The 15,131-nt window shown below is 38.8% G+C and overlaps 1 protein-coding gene across 1 annotated transcript; it reads right to left on the reverse strand.

Moving 5' to 3' along the window:
• Positions 1-875: 875 nt before the first annotated feature.
• On the reverse strand, positions 876-14,981 carry LOC113449037 (uncharacterized). Its single transcript, XM_026719968.2, has 8 exons — positions 14,815-14,981; positions 10,063-10,182; positions 7,611-7,924; positions 6,792-6,895; positions 4,975-5,180; positions 3,332-3,442; positions 2,275-2,419; positions 876-1,819 (listed from the first exon to the last, which is right to left on the reverse strand). The coding sequence occupies exons 1-8, from the start codon at positions 14,889-14,891 to the stop codon at positions 1,664-1,666; spliced, it is 1,233 nt and encodes a 410-aa protein (XP_026575753.2). The 5' UTR covers positions 14,892-14,981; the 3' UTR covers positions 876-1,663.
• Positions 14,982-15,131: the final 150 nt, after the last annotated feature.

The raw sequence follows: 15,131 nt of genomic DNA on the forward strand, positions 1-15,131 counted from the left end.
CACATCTTAAAACTGCCACATTTGAAAACTTCTATTTAAAAACATCATTTAATGGGAATCTATCAAGTACTAGAGGCCAGTAATGAGTAAATTTAAACACTACTGGAAATTGTAGATACTGAAAACCTAGAATGAGGACTGGAAATTCCATTTTAGAAGAATATAAAGCCATATTGTATTGGTCCAAGGAAAGATAATGTAAAGCACTATCTATTTATATCAAGTGGAAGAAATTAAAACCCAATTTAAGAAATTAAATTACAGAATGTTCTTTGAAACTGCCCAAAAGTCTAAGCGGAAAGATGAGTTATAGTATTTCATTAGTGAACATTTTTCTATATAGCTTGTAAGAATTCTCCTTAATCAGAAACCTTCAGGAATATTACTTGAATAATGCATCTTTATACTCAACTTTTTTTTTTGCATGCATCTCCAATTGTGCTACCTTTCTTTCCTTCAAAAATGATTTGGAAGAACTGTTTCAGACCTAGAGCAAGCACATGAATCTTTCTGCTTTACATTACAAAATTGAAAAAACTGCTGCTGTTGCTTTAAGTGACTTATCTTTAATAAATCATCTCCTTAAAGCAACTACTACTTTCATGTTCTGATGGAAGCCAGACCAAAAATCAAACTACTTTAATGAAGAGTGGTACATTTCCTCCAAATCATTTTCAGCGCTCTTCAGAACTATGAAATGTTACTTTTTGTCATCACTTCAACAAAGAATACTTCAGTATTAAAAGAAAAAAAAGATAAGACAGCAAAAGGGGGAGGAGGCATTAAAAGACAGAAAGTTTTGTATTTCTTGAAAACAGGTGTTTGATGTAGACTACACTAGATGTGATATTAAAAAATCACTAGAACAAATAATGTTTGCATGTTTATCTTTTTATTTCATGATCTACAGATATTTCTGGAATTAAAAAATACGTAGGGCTTACTAATCCCTTTTATAAGGGTTTAAGCTACAATTATAAGCCTCCACTATTAATTGATCACTGCACCAATACTAAAATTTCAAGATTTATTCTTCCTCCCATGCCCTCCCCCCCGCAAAATTAGGCCTACTGTATAGACATCCAGCAGCACTGCTATACAATAGTGAGTTGCAGATACTGCCTACTGTAAATAGCATTGCTCAGCAAACCAGTTTTCCTGAGGAAACAAATAAGCAGCAGCATGACCACAGGTGATCATATGACTTCTTCAGAATACATGCAAAATCAGAAGATCCCAGCATCCTTCCATAAGACACTTGTAAGGTTTGAATATATGACACATTGGGAAATCCAATATGTGATCAGCCAGAATGATGGGAGGGAAAGCAGAAAATGCAAAAATTAAGGCAAGGATAGGTTAGGGCAACAGCAGTGCAATTGGTGACATGAACATCATGTGCTGACAGTAGTGATAGCAATATCTTGCCAGGTGGATTAGGCCTTTTCCGATATAGAATGAATCCTTGCATTGTGTTCTACCAGCTTATAGGTTCCAGTCAAAATATTGTAATACATCCGACAGAAAGCTAAAAGCCATTAAGCTTATTATACTAATACAGACATCTTTCATCCCGCACCCATCCTCCAAGGCACTACTTTACAATTCATCAACACTGCTCCTGGAGCCAATCACACATGGCCTCCGAAGAGGACATCATCATCTAATCAGAAGAATCACTTGAATCCCAGAGAAAGTCTGAAAAGTCATAGTTTGTATCTTTGTGCAACAGTGCAAAGGTAAGGGCCCACTGAATAAGGCACACATCCACATCGTCATCATCCTCTTCAGAGCTCTCAGATGGAGATGGATTGTAGACCTGTGATACAGAAGACATGACAGAAAAATAAATAAATAACACGCTGACACAAAAACACTCCACTAGTTTGCAATAAAGTAGTTTAGGACTGAAAATACTGGCAGAGTTTTAAAAGACAAATTAAGGCAATGATGAGTAGCACCAACTTCATCTGCAACTTTTTGGAAAACAAAACGTATTATGTGGAGTAACAAAGATTGGCCCAAGAGTCAATGCAACATTATGGAACTCAAAATAATGTATTTCCATGATGTATCCTTGTCCAACTTGATGTCTTTGAAATTTGAAATTTCCAGAATTTCCAGCCTGGAATGAGAATTATGAGAGTACTACACTGAGCTAGGCTGTGTAGCAGAACTGCCTGGAATCAGCTCCAAAATAGGTATATTGTTGCTCAGCAAATAGCTGAAATGTTTCACTTTTATCTCAACCATATGAAAGTAACTTTCACTTACAAAGGGTGACCGATTCCGCCGGTTAGGCCTCTGTCGCAGCCTTGCAGCAGGAAGCTGGCCACCAGGAAGTTCATGCAGGTAGATGCATTCTGATTTAAAGGGACAGTGACCATTGCTTCGGACAAAGAATTTGCATCGTATTTTGCTAAAAGAGAAACAATGTAATTATTAGAATAATAGCAGCAGGTATCTCCCTCCATTAATGTTTTTTTTATTTGTAGACAAGGTGCAAAAACAATATACGGCAACTCTCATTATCAGTTAAACCACCCGGTTACGTTCTTAATTACAAAACAATCCTATCAACAATTTCTTCCCAATTATTAAAACAGGAGATCAAAAGCCAAAGAGGTCAGGAATTGAATTAAGTTTGTAATTGGACTTCCCTCAAGCTATATAGCCTACATATATGTGATAGCTGGGAATACAGGAAGTCCTCGACTTACAACAATTTGTTTAGCGACTGATGGGGAAGCCATATTCACTTAACAACCATGTTACTAATTTAGCAACTGCAGTGATTCGCTTAATAAACGTGGCAAAAAAGTTGTAAAATAAGGCAAAGCTCACTTAAATTTCTCACTTAGCAACATAAATTCTGGGTTCAATTGTGGTTGTAAGTCAAGGATTACCTGCACTGAAAATGCAGGCATGACACAACTATACATGTCTTGCTTCTCCTTCAGAAGCTTAGGATTCTCTCCATAGCACTTCCTCCCACAATTCTATACAAATACCAATCCTGTGGGGGAGGGGGACTTAAATGATAGTGATTGACTCAAAGTTATCTAACAAGATTCCAGAGCTGAGTATGAATCTGGGTCTTTACAATTCTAGCAACTTAACAACCGAATCACAGAGTTTAAGCTGAATGTTGTCCTGGGTTTTATATACAGTAAATCATTCTTATGTAAGAAAAGTTGTTTGTTTTTTCCCCCTTTGAGCCAGACCTGATTCCTAGAAAATACACTGTCAAGTATCTGCAACTTATAAGCATTTTTGGAAGCATTTAGCCATTGTTTTCTTCCTGGGACTTATCAGAGAGATAGCTACTTACCTAGTCCGTGCCTTGAACTTCTCAATCAGTTTTTCCTTCTCTTCTGTATCGGAAACCCAGTATTTATTGGGAATAAAGTAAGTTGACGTGACTCTACACTCTGGGCAACCTCTGTAAGTGGAATACAATGATAAAAAATGCAGTAGACAACTCATCTGTCAATGTAACCCAACCTTAGGTGTTAAAAGTTAAAAACCTTGGAGATTTAAACAAGATCAGGTGTCTCCAGAAATTCAATTTGCATTATCATTAACAATGAAGCAGCAGCAAATTTATTTATTTATTCTGGGAGTTAAAACATGGCCATGCAGCCTCATGAGGAGCCCAGAGGAACACATATCCATGAACCTGGTAGACCTTCCTTTGTCATTTATCTAATTTTAATAGTGGTTAATCACGGTCATGTCCTGAACTTTTATATATGCTGTTTTATAGTTTAATGTTTTATTGTACACTGCCCATCTTTGAGATGGGCGGTTCAGAAATATGAAAAATAATAATACTTAGGAAAAGTCCAACTCCCTCACAAGGGAGATTCTGGGCAACAAAATGTTAAAAACATACAGACTGAATACAAATATTTAAAATAAGAGGCAATGGTAGTTAAGATTTACATTAAAATTTAGCAGTGGGAGGCTTTCAGGGGACTAACCAGCCCAACAGCTGCATGCTCCTCTGTGAGCCCCAAGCAAGATGACAGAGCCAGGTCTTTTAAGATATTGTCTAGAGTGGGACTGGTTTCACCCCTGGGTTGGTTGGAAAAGTGTTTAAAAAGGCAGGAGAAATTGCAAAGAAGATTCTCTTCCCAGGTCCTGCCACTTTGAATTCTTTAATTGACAGGATCCACAACATACCTTCCCTATCTGACTGGGTGGGATGGGCTAATGTGATGGGGCAAAGACAGTTCTGTAGGATTTGCCCTAAGGAGCATTTGCTGTTGAGGGTACAATGAATTATTTTTAGATATTGTCCTCATGTTTGATGATTTGTCATGCCATTAGATTTCAGTCTTTCTGGCATGTTATACATTTACATGCACTCAAAATATAATTTGTGGAACCAACATTATACGTATTTTTAAATGACCCAGAGCAGTTATTTGTATTATGCCTCTCTGGCCATAAGGCCCTCAATGAAACTGAAATCATCCAGGCAGGGTGCTGCATGCCCCCATTGTTTTCCTCAACAGAGTGACTTTCCCCCCATTCCTTCCTTCCGACATGAAAATGCATATCATGGGCATTATAAGGTCTACATCTAACATCATCATTCTTATGGAGAGCTTGCTCTTCTTCCTGAATATGGGATACTCCATCATAAAACTTAAGAAAAGCATGGCAGAGCGAAGCTTCTACTTCTCTTTTTAGTGCTTGTTTCTGGACTCTTGTGGTTTTATTTTGCCAGCGTACAGGGTGATGGCACTTCAAAATTCCTGTGCATCCCTCCTTTCCTTCAAGTCATTCAGTGCAGTAGGAAAAAGAAATGCACCATATGGTGATTAAAAAAAGCTTGTCATCTAAGCATGATAGGCAATGAAAATGCAAGTTTAGATGGTACACAATACTGGCCAGGCAAAAGAATAGATATTAACCTGCATATAAATTACATTTATGTAAGACCTGAAATTACTATGCAAAGCTTACTTTATCACTGTACTGTGAAAGTCTCGGCTTTTCCGCCACTTCCGGATGCAGCCCACACAATAAGCATGGGTACAGTTGGGAAGAATGCCAAACAGACGTTCCTCGGGTAAGATTTTCTGAGAGATTTTGTCCATGCAGATACCACATACCACATCTTTGCTCTGTTCCACTGCAGCTTCTCTTGCTGCTTCTGAACTACCAGCTGCCTAAAAAAAAGATCATCAGGACATTTAAGAACAAAATAAGACAAAAAAGATCTTGGCTGTCCACTCTATCGATCCTTTTTTTTGTATTGTTTTTTCACAAGTTCCAATTTAGAACATTTTTTCTATATAATCTATTTATTGGAGCCTTAGATATTGGAGCTTTAGATAAAAGGAAAATTGAATCGTAGGAGAATGATTGGGGCAAAACTCATGCAGTCATACCCATCTTTGTCTTAACTGATAGTTCTTCCTGGCCCACTGAAAGAAAGCCTGCTATTTCAAACAGATTAGGCAGAGTGCCTGGAGATTCTCAGTCATCTAGGTCATAGCTGTCCCATAGTTACTTTTTCAAGAGGCAACTAGACTTTCTGGTTTTTCTTTGAAGACATTTCACTTCTCATCCAAGAAGCTTCTTCAGCTCTGACTAGTAGGGAATTATACTCCTTGCAGACAGCTGGTCATTTGCATACTTTTAGAGTGTTGAGGCCACCTGGAGGTCTATCTGTATCGTCAGGGCCACCTGAGTATTCCAAATGAATGTGGAGCCTTCTTGGAACTGTTGAAAGGACTGTATGGTAGGCAGACTGGAGATAAGATGTTGTATCCCTCCCCCTCTGTTGAGGCCATCTATGTCAAAATTGAACAGCCCTCTCTCAACGCAGGGTGATGGATACAACATCATCATCATCTCCAATCTACTACACAGTTCATTCCCCACCATCCAGTCAGAGCTGAAGCAGCTTTTTGGATGAGAAGTAGAACGTCTTCAAAGAAAAACCAGAAACTCCAGTTGCCTCTTGAAAAAACACCTTTGGGACAAGATTAGGCAAAGTTTATATAGATGTTAATATTTAAATGGCCAGATATCTAGTAGCAACGTCAAGAAAACAATAGTCTTCAATTTATTTCTGCAAACTGTTGCCCCTCATTGTATTGTTGCAATTTTCATAAATTCCAACCAAAAGGGTAGGGAAGTCCACAATAATTAGACTTTGTTTTAATAAATGTACTTTAACACAAAGAAATGTGGAATAGTTTTTAAAAAATCAAAACCAAAATATTTTGTACTGCATTGTTTTCCTTTATATCACCATCGTTTGCCTCTCAGGAATTTTTTGTTCGCCTACTTCCTATTTCATCACTCTTTCTTTCTTTTTCCCTCACTTTGATCTATTCCTCACCCATTCCATTTTTCTCCCTTCTTAAGAGTGCCTAATGCAACTTATTCATAGCCTGTAAAACCTGTTTTTAGGCAAATACAGACAGAAGGAGAGGTACAGGATGTGTTAAAGCAAGACTGGTTCCTGCAGATGTTACTCTACAACTGCTAGTAATTCCAACCATCAGCCATGTCCAGTGATTTCTAAAGACATTATTCCCATCAACAGAGTGCAGAATGAATGAATGAATTTTCTAGAATGAATTGTCAAAGAAGTATGCTTTAAGATCTCAATACATGGGAGCAATAGTTCTTCATTTAGTCCCCCCAATATAATAGTCTACATGTTCCATGTGCAACTGATATATAATGAAATTGTTGTCCTAGGATACTCAAAGAAAACTTTTAGATGATAGTATCTATTCTCTCTCATCTTCGGCTCTCCCACCTACCTTTGACTCTTCTGAGGGGAGAGAAGCAGAAGCAATCTCCTTGGCAGATTCACTTTCTGACTTCAGGGATGTGGCACCAATTTTCAGTTCCTGGGAGCTAGAAACTAAGCAGAAGGAATATAGCGAGTTAGGAAAATTTATTCCCATTAACTCATTCTATGTAATAATATGAGTCTAAACCATAAAAATCACATCCCCAGAAGTCTCACCAACTTCAAGCAGAAGCAGGAAGGATAAACCAGAAAGAAGAGCAACAGAACTTTTTTGCACAATGTTGATGGTGGAAAGACTAAATGGCCATACAGGTGGGTGGTTTATAGTGGATCTTGGCCTCTTCCTCTTTTATTTTAATGCAAAATATAGAGCTTTTCACTTAAACAAGATATGCATATTAAGTTTTTGTTAAAGTTACCCAATTATGTGGTCACTTAAATGGACTCTTGCAACACAAGAGACTTAGAAAAGTAGTTTCCATATAACTTTGGTTTTATTTGAAGATCTTCAAAGAAAAGATGGCTGTGAAGTGCTTTCATGACTCAAATGGAACATAAACAATGGAATCTCCAAGCTAGAGACGATGATATTTGAGAACATACTTGGCCAGAGAAAAGTATATATTAGCAATGAAATAAAGAGCTGCAAAATGCAGAGAATCACAAGGAAACCTGAAATGATGAGCCCAAGATAAGCAACATCTCTGGAGTACTATGCTACTATACATGCTAAGCTGCAAATTCATATTGGAATTCAATGTGTTTGGTGAACACTTCAATGAAATATATAACACACACAACTATATTAGTTCTGCTAGAAGCCTACCTGCATTGGTCTCCCTAGGGACAAATTCTTTGCTGAGAGCCCAATTTGGTGGACGCTTAGGGATAAGGGCTTTTTCCTTGTCTTCATCTTCCTCTTCAAACGACATGCTCATGGTTTCAAAGTTTCTTTGCAGCTGCCCCGTGCCCAAGACTGCTGGCTCAGGCTCAGATCTCCGGCTCCTGACTGAAGCCTCTGGCAAGATGGCTGGCTCTGACCCTCGGTGGTTTCCTGACAATCCAGTTCCTTCCAGTCCATGGTAAGCAGACTCTGTACCACACCTGCTGAAGGCTGGGGCTTCTGAGATATGCTGGTAGCTAATGAAATATCAAATAGCAAGTGAGGTGGAATGATAGTAGTATTTCACTAAGAGTGTATCGAACATATCTCTCCTTGCACTATAGTTTCCAAATTCTCCTTGCTGCAATTATGATGCTGATACACAGTCTATTAACCATATTGTGCAAGATTGCCCATGATGTGCATTCTCTGGTTCCCTAGAAGATCTGCACAAAGTGGTACAAGAGGCAATTACCTGAACAGCTGAATTGGACATCCAGTTATGAGGCCATTGCCATGCCCCATATTATACACACAGGCACACACACACACACACACTGCCATGCCCCATATATATTATGTATATAATCATGTGAATTGTGTATGTTTATTTCTCCTCTGCCATGCCATCATCATATGCTAAATAGTTTCCAAACTGTCATACTCTCAGGGAACTGAAAATGCATTTTCATAACCAACCAGACAGGAACTATTATAGTTCTGCAAAATGATTGCCAAATGGTACTTAGAAATATTCCTGCTAGAAAATGGGTCAGAAAACATGCCTTCCTATTGCCCCTTTCCCAAACAGCTTCAGTGCTTTCTCAAAGTTGCTCAGAGTACTAGGAAAGCTAAAGCAACAAGAAAGATGACAGAAGTGGAAGAAACTTGTCTACTCTTTTCTTTTTTTACCCCTATTGGATCCTCGTGCCTTCTGTGAATTTATACTGTTTCCATGCACGGATTGGACAATTGGGATCTAACCCTGTGCCCTCTGGAAATCAAAATATTCAGCACAAGGGATAAATGATATGCTAATCCTATGTGTAAAACTACAATACCCTTTAAAGAGACTGTTTGTTTGCCTAATTCACAAGGTAAATCAGAATAGGAATTCTGAGTACCATTTCATTTTAATACGTTAGCATATATCTTTAACATGCATTTTGAAAAAGGACAAAAGCCACATTCATACTTTAAAATAAGCTGGGTATAATTTGTGCTTACCAAGATGTGTCACCCGGCCATGGCTTATGGCTTAGTAGTATCTGCAAACTAGGTCATTCTAAGTTTGCTCAATAAACCAAGACTTAGCATAATATGTGAATCAGGCCATGCAACTCCAATTACAAGTAGTCAGAACAAAATCTGATTGCTAACCCATAATATGTTGACTAAGTGGGAAAGTCTGAAGTTACTATTTTGGCTTTCAAGTCATTATAATCTTAACCCACTACCTGCAATCTGGAGTAATATGAAACCTTCTTCTACTCCATCCCCACCTTCAAATTTTCTAAAATTGCTCAGTATGTTAAGCATTAGCCAACGGAGAAAAATTTAAGCCAGTAACATGGTAAAATCCTGGAAAGTTAACCTAAACTTAAATACTTCACTAAAAGCAAAACCAAAAGACAGATGGTACATCAGAACTTGCATCATAGATCTAAAGATACTGGATACATTTCCAACATCTTCATGGACACTTACTATTTCTTCTGTCCTTCATGCTTCAAGATGTGTAAGGCATTAAGCAAATTGTACTAATGCTTTACAAATCTTGTATTGACACACATGGAGATTTACTGAGGACTAAATTGGGGGATATTTCTATAGAATGGTTCACTGTCAGGTGGGAGCAGTAATCTAAGCATCTAGAAGGCACCAGGTGTTAGAAGTCTATTCTAGAAGTTTGTGGCTGATGTGGAACACAGGCCAAGCCTTTTTGAGTTTTCTTGTTGCCAGAAATTGAGAAATTGTTCTGAAACATAAATGAAAGATGCAGAAGAAATACAAGGAAAAAAGGCAAGGGATGGAAAGATATAGTACCTGTAGTACTATACCTGTAGCTGAGGGGAGGGAAGATACTGTGAAGATTGGTGGTGGAAAGCTAAAGATATGAATGCAGGGAGCTATGAGGAAAAGAGAAAACTGGTAACGTATATCAGCCTTGCTCTACATGTTCTCCCTGTGTTTTGTTTTGATCAAAACAAGGAAAACCAAAGGAATCAGATTTCAATCCTGATGAACTAGGACTGACCCAGGAGGATTTGGCATAATTTCCAGAACCTGGTGGTTTGTTCTAAGTTTAAAACAATTTTTTTCATCCTCTACAGCACTAATACTCCTTTAGTTGATATGAGACACATAGGAATTATATATTTTTAAGAATATTTACCTGCAACAGTCTCCATTAGCACAGAATCCATTCTGGAAATACCTGCAGATCTGGGTATATTTCCTATCATGGGAAAATCGGCAGTTCTGACCCCACCTACATGCTCCACGGGCGAAGTTTCTAGAATCAGAATAATATGAAAATGTGAAGTAGGAATCAGAATTCTATTCTTAAGAGGACCATCAGGATTACTATATCTTAGTAAAAATATTACAACCAGTATTAAATTTACATGCATTTGTCCTTTTTTCTATTTTACACACGTGTGGTGTTTAATAATATCAATATGGATAATTATCCTTATCCTATTGTTACCCATTGAAACCACACGTCTGATAGCTATCCAGTCACATTTTATCTAAATCAGGCATGAATGTGCAGCTTTCACATATGGTCTATTCAGTAAGAAGTAGAGAAGAAAGGCAAAAAAATTCCAATTTGCTGCAGACCACACTTTAATCTTGTTTCCCCTCTACTTTCCATTAACTAGAAGTCTAGGAAAAGCAGAGGGAGGAGAGAAACCCTTTATTCCATTTTGGGTTATCCGTAATTCTTACCACAAACACCATCTCTAATAATTTTATAAAATGAAAACAGAAAAAAAATGAAGCGATCAACAATACATGGAGAATATTCTCTGATAAATAAAATTCCTAATTAAACCAGATTTCATTAACCCAAATATAGGCCTATGAAGCATCTTTCAATGTTAATGTTAACTTGGAATTTTAAAAAGGATATGGGAAAATGACATTTTTAAGCTCATGTTCCAAGAAAACCGGCAACATCAAACTTTTGCAGGAAGACCTGATCCCATCTTTTGACTGCCGAGATGAAAAACATTCAAAGGATATTGCTCTATTTTTATTTAACAGACTTGACAATCACAGCAAAGCAGCTCCCTCTAATTTTTACGAGTGTGTTGAAAGAAAATTAGTATCTGCGATGAAAGGGGTAATATTTTAACAAATATGGATTTGCTGGTTGGAACCAAAATCACTGCACCAAATATATATATATTTTAATACTCATCTGTTAAGTAAACTAAAAGCTTATCACAAATAAGGAAATGGCAGGCTAAAGCAATAATGTTCCAACAAGTATTTGGCCTTATAACAAAAGTGCCAACTGCATAATCTAAGTTTTTATTAATTATGTATAAATTGTTGAAAGAAATATCCTTCTGGGTTCAGATCCAAGTGGGAAAAAGACACTGGAAACATGGAGGCTGTTTGGAAAGATGGTTTAATGGTTGACAGGACCACATGGCTTGGAGCTCCAAAGTGAAAAGGACGATCACATGCTTGGGTGAAGAAAAAGAAGGGCTGATATGCTGAGAGTGCCTGGGTTTTATACCCTCTGTTTATACCCGCACTTGAATTTGAACTTGTATTCTGATTGGTTGTCAGACTCCCATAGGGCCATGCAGGGGCAACTCTGTGGGCTGTCCTGAGTCCCAAGCTTGGTTGAGCCTTGCTGGATGATGATGTAATGAAAGGGCTTTGGGCAATTCCTATTATAGCTCTACCTGGAGTAGATCTTTGTTATGTAAAATAGACTGGCCCAGGCCAGAGTAATGATCCATTAGCAAAGGTGGGGGGCTGAGTTTCTGCCTCTGAGTTTCTACTTTTCTTTTTAGGGGAAATATTCTGCCTTTTTAATATTTCCTAGGATATTTCATTTTTCTAGGAGAGGGGTGTAACTTCCTACAATATGTTTGAATGCATTTGATGGGTTTTCTGATTTCCAATCCAGAAGCTTCGCTATAAAGAGCAACACACATTTTAAGTACCTAAAGGGTGTCACACACAACAAAACCCCTAATTATTTTGTCATCTGAAAGGTATTAAATTACAGGAAGATAGATTGTTTGAACATCTGCTGCTATGTGGAATGACCTTGAAGGGAAAGGGGAAGACATACTGCTGAGGAAACAATAAAAAGGGGGGAAATGCCCACAGCTGCTTATCAGTCAGAAAAAGAATCTAGCAAATATCTGTCTAAATCAGACTAAAAATGGTGGGAGATTTATACTTTCAGAATTGCAAGGTTCTGTCAGTTTAGCTTTACAGTGAATTATTAGCTCATATGGTTGTGTTTTCTGTAGTTTATCTGGTGGGGCTGACAGAATGCTTTGAAAAACTTCCTAAGGAAAGGAACAGTTCCATGGTAAAGTTGTCTACAATAAGATGTGGCATTCACCTGGCTGGCATTTCTTCAAAGTGTGGGCAATAAATTTGCTACAGATGTTTTTGGTTCCTGCACATAAACCAAATGACAGAATTCAGATTTCTTCCATATCTATAATTCCAAACGCTGACATTATGGTAGAGGAACAAAGATAGGAAGAAAATGTACCATTTCTTGTCATTATCTGAGTGAGGAAAAGGAATGCAAAAGTAGGTGACTACAGGAGAGGTCTAGGAAGCAGAAACCTCCATCTGTAGAGTTTTGGGCCTTAATCCCATTGTCAGTATTGTTTTAATCTAGAGGTGGTGGCCATGCAGTTAAGCAAATATATAACTTAATTACAAATTCTCACTCCAGCAGTCATTTGGTTATCTCTGAAATGTGTATTTTTGTAGACAAGTCTTCCTAATTGCTTTTGTTGAACACTAGCTATTAAATTTGTATTCCACGTTTGTTTATATAGCACTCAAAATTGTTTACAAATCTTTTTCCATGCCTTTTTATTGACTGAATAATGGACAGTTATTTGGGTTCAAGGTACAGATTTGGGAAAGGGGCCTCAACAAGCATGGCTTGCAGGACTTGCTTTTTAATATAGTACACAACCATCTTAACTACTCTCATCTATTTTCTGTGTTCTAATTGTTGGAAGTTAAAACCCACCCCTCTCCTAGGAAAACGGGCAGAATATTCCCCCTAAAAGAGAAGTAGAAACTCAGAGAGGCAAAAACTCAGCCCCACTTAATGGTTAATGGGCCATTAAGGCCTGAGCCAGTCTATTTTAACATAAGAAAGATCTACCTCCTTCAGGCAGACCCATAATAGGAATCCCAAAGCCCTTTTAATTACATCATAATCCAGCAAGGCTCAACCAAGCCTGGGAATCAGGACAGCTTACAGAGTTGTCCCTGCATGGCCCCATGGAAGTCTGACAACCAATCAGAATACAAGCTCAAATTCAAATCCCAACAGAAGGCATAAAACACAGGCACTCTCAGCATCTCTTCCCTTTTCACCCAAGAGCTCCATGGCATGTGATCTTGTCCACCATTAAGCCTTCTTTCCAAGCAACTTCCATGAATCCAGTGTCTTTTTCCCCACTTGGAACTGAATCCAGGATATTTCTTCCAACATAAAGAAGTTAACAAAACCACATTGGGAAACTGTTCCCACTTGATCTGTTGTAAGGCTGAAAAGGCTTTCCCAAACTTGGTTGCTTATTGTCATAGGGGGGAAAAATTGTGTGTGGGGGGAGAAGCAATGAAAGACCATGAGATAGCAAGAATTTTTTTTTTTAAAGGGAGACAAGATCATATTTACAGAGTTATCAAAAGCACCATGATAATGCTCATTACACAACTATGATGGGCACAGTGAACTTTACACAACGATACCAACATTTTGCAGGCCTTACATTTGTAAATTAACCAATTGTGTTATTAACAATGCCTGACATGAATAGTGCCCCCCCCACTTCCTCTAGGCTAAGAATTATGAGAGCTGAAGTTCAGCTAATTTAAAGGAAGTCCACGTTGGGGAAAGTTATTCAGTAGACAAGACACTTTTTTGTTTGTAGTTAATGCTAATATATATTGAAGATAGGTGGCTTTAACTGAAATCAGCACTTAAGGTAATGGTGGTTTTGCAAGAATGTTCATAATCTTAGCAAAGAGCCACGTACTTTCCAATTTTAAGAACTCTAGAAACTAAATTTACCAATTGGTAGGAATGTTGATCCGGGGTAATGTAAGGAGGAGCAGTGGGCGTTGTTTGGCAGTTAAGTGCAATTCCAACTCTTTGTTCCTGCTGTTCCGTGGGGGGTAGGGTGATTAAGTACTAGCACACCTAATTGGAATTTTTCAAACTCTCAAGACTATGAAAGCCACTATCACTAACAAGTTACTAACGCAGCAGCCACCAACATATGCACCCAATAAAATGGACGATTCCCGCCTAACTTTAGTTAAACCCAAGTGTGGCTTTCGATTTCAAGTATAAGAAATACAGGAAGAGGCCCTTCATTTTCGTGTGTGGATGCTTCCTAGAATCAAAAGGCGTATCCCTTAACCTTGTTTTTAAAAAATAAGGCCGTGCCCTTGAAAATTTCTTGTCAGAGATCGTAAAAAGGAGCAAGACTTTCTCACGCCGCCTCTGCAAGCGGACTCGGGAGGCCGTAGAAGCAACCCGTTTCGAACTGCAGGCTGCGCGCGCACACCACCCGGGGCGCGACGCTCGGCGGGAAATGATGCAAGCAGAAACAAAAGCAAGAAAGTTTGCGTACAGCCGCGGAGGAATTGCTCAGCTGCCGGGCCCGATACAATACAGCAAGAGTGTTGCGGAGTCATTTTGGGTACACTCCAGCCAGTTACTTAATAGCGCCTAAGCCTCAATCTCTCTAGCGTCCGCAAAGGCTGCTCACTAAGCCGGACTACAGCAATTAGAAAAGTACAAAGCGCTACTTTGCTAGAACGCGTATTGCACGAGACAGACACACACGCTTTGCAGGCGATCTAGTCGAGAAGAAAAGACTGCGCTCAAGATCGCTCTCCCAAAACGCCTTACCTGCATGGGATTCTACTGGATCCAAGCCTCTTGCTGGCTTGGCGAGCGCCTCCTCCTACAGCCCGCCAAGACTCCATCGCGTTTCCAGCCACACACACACAGAGACAGAGACAGAGACAGAGAAAGTCCCAAGCCTACTTGGCCTTTCCCCCTTCCCAGAGGCACTTTATGACAGAGGAGGGGTTTAGCAAGAAGAGCCCATTGGAGAAGGGAGGATGGACACACCCCGCTTTTTTTAAAAAAACGGTCGAATGGAATGGCTCGTCTCTTTTTTTGAAAAGGTTACTTTCGCGGCATCTCAGCGAGCAAGAGATAGG

This window comes from Pseudonaja textilis, chromosome 3 (genome assembly GCF_049901715.1).
Source record: "Pseudonaja textilis isolate UNSWEBS1 chromosome 3, rPseTex1.2, whole genome shotgun sequence".
NCBI lineage: Eukaryota > Metazoa > Chordata > Lepidosauria > Squamata > Elapidae > Pseudonaja > Pseudonaja textilis.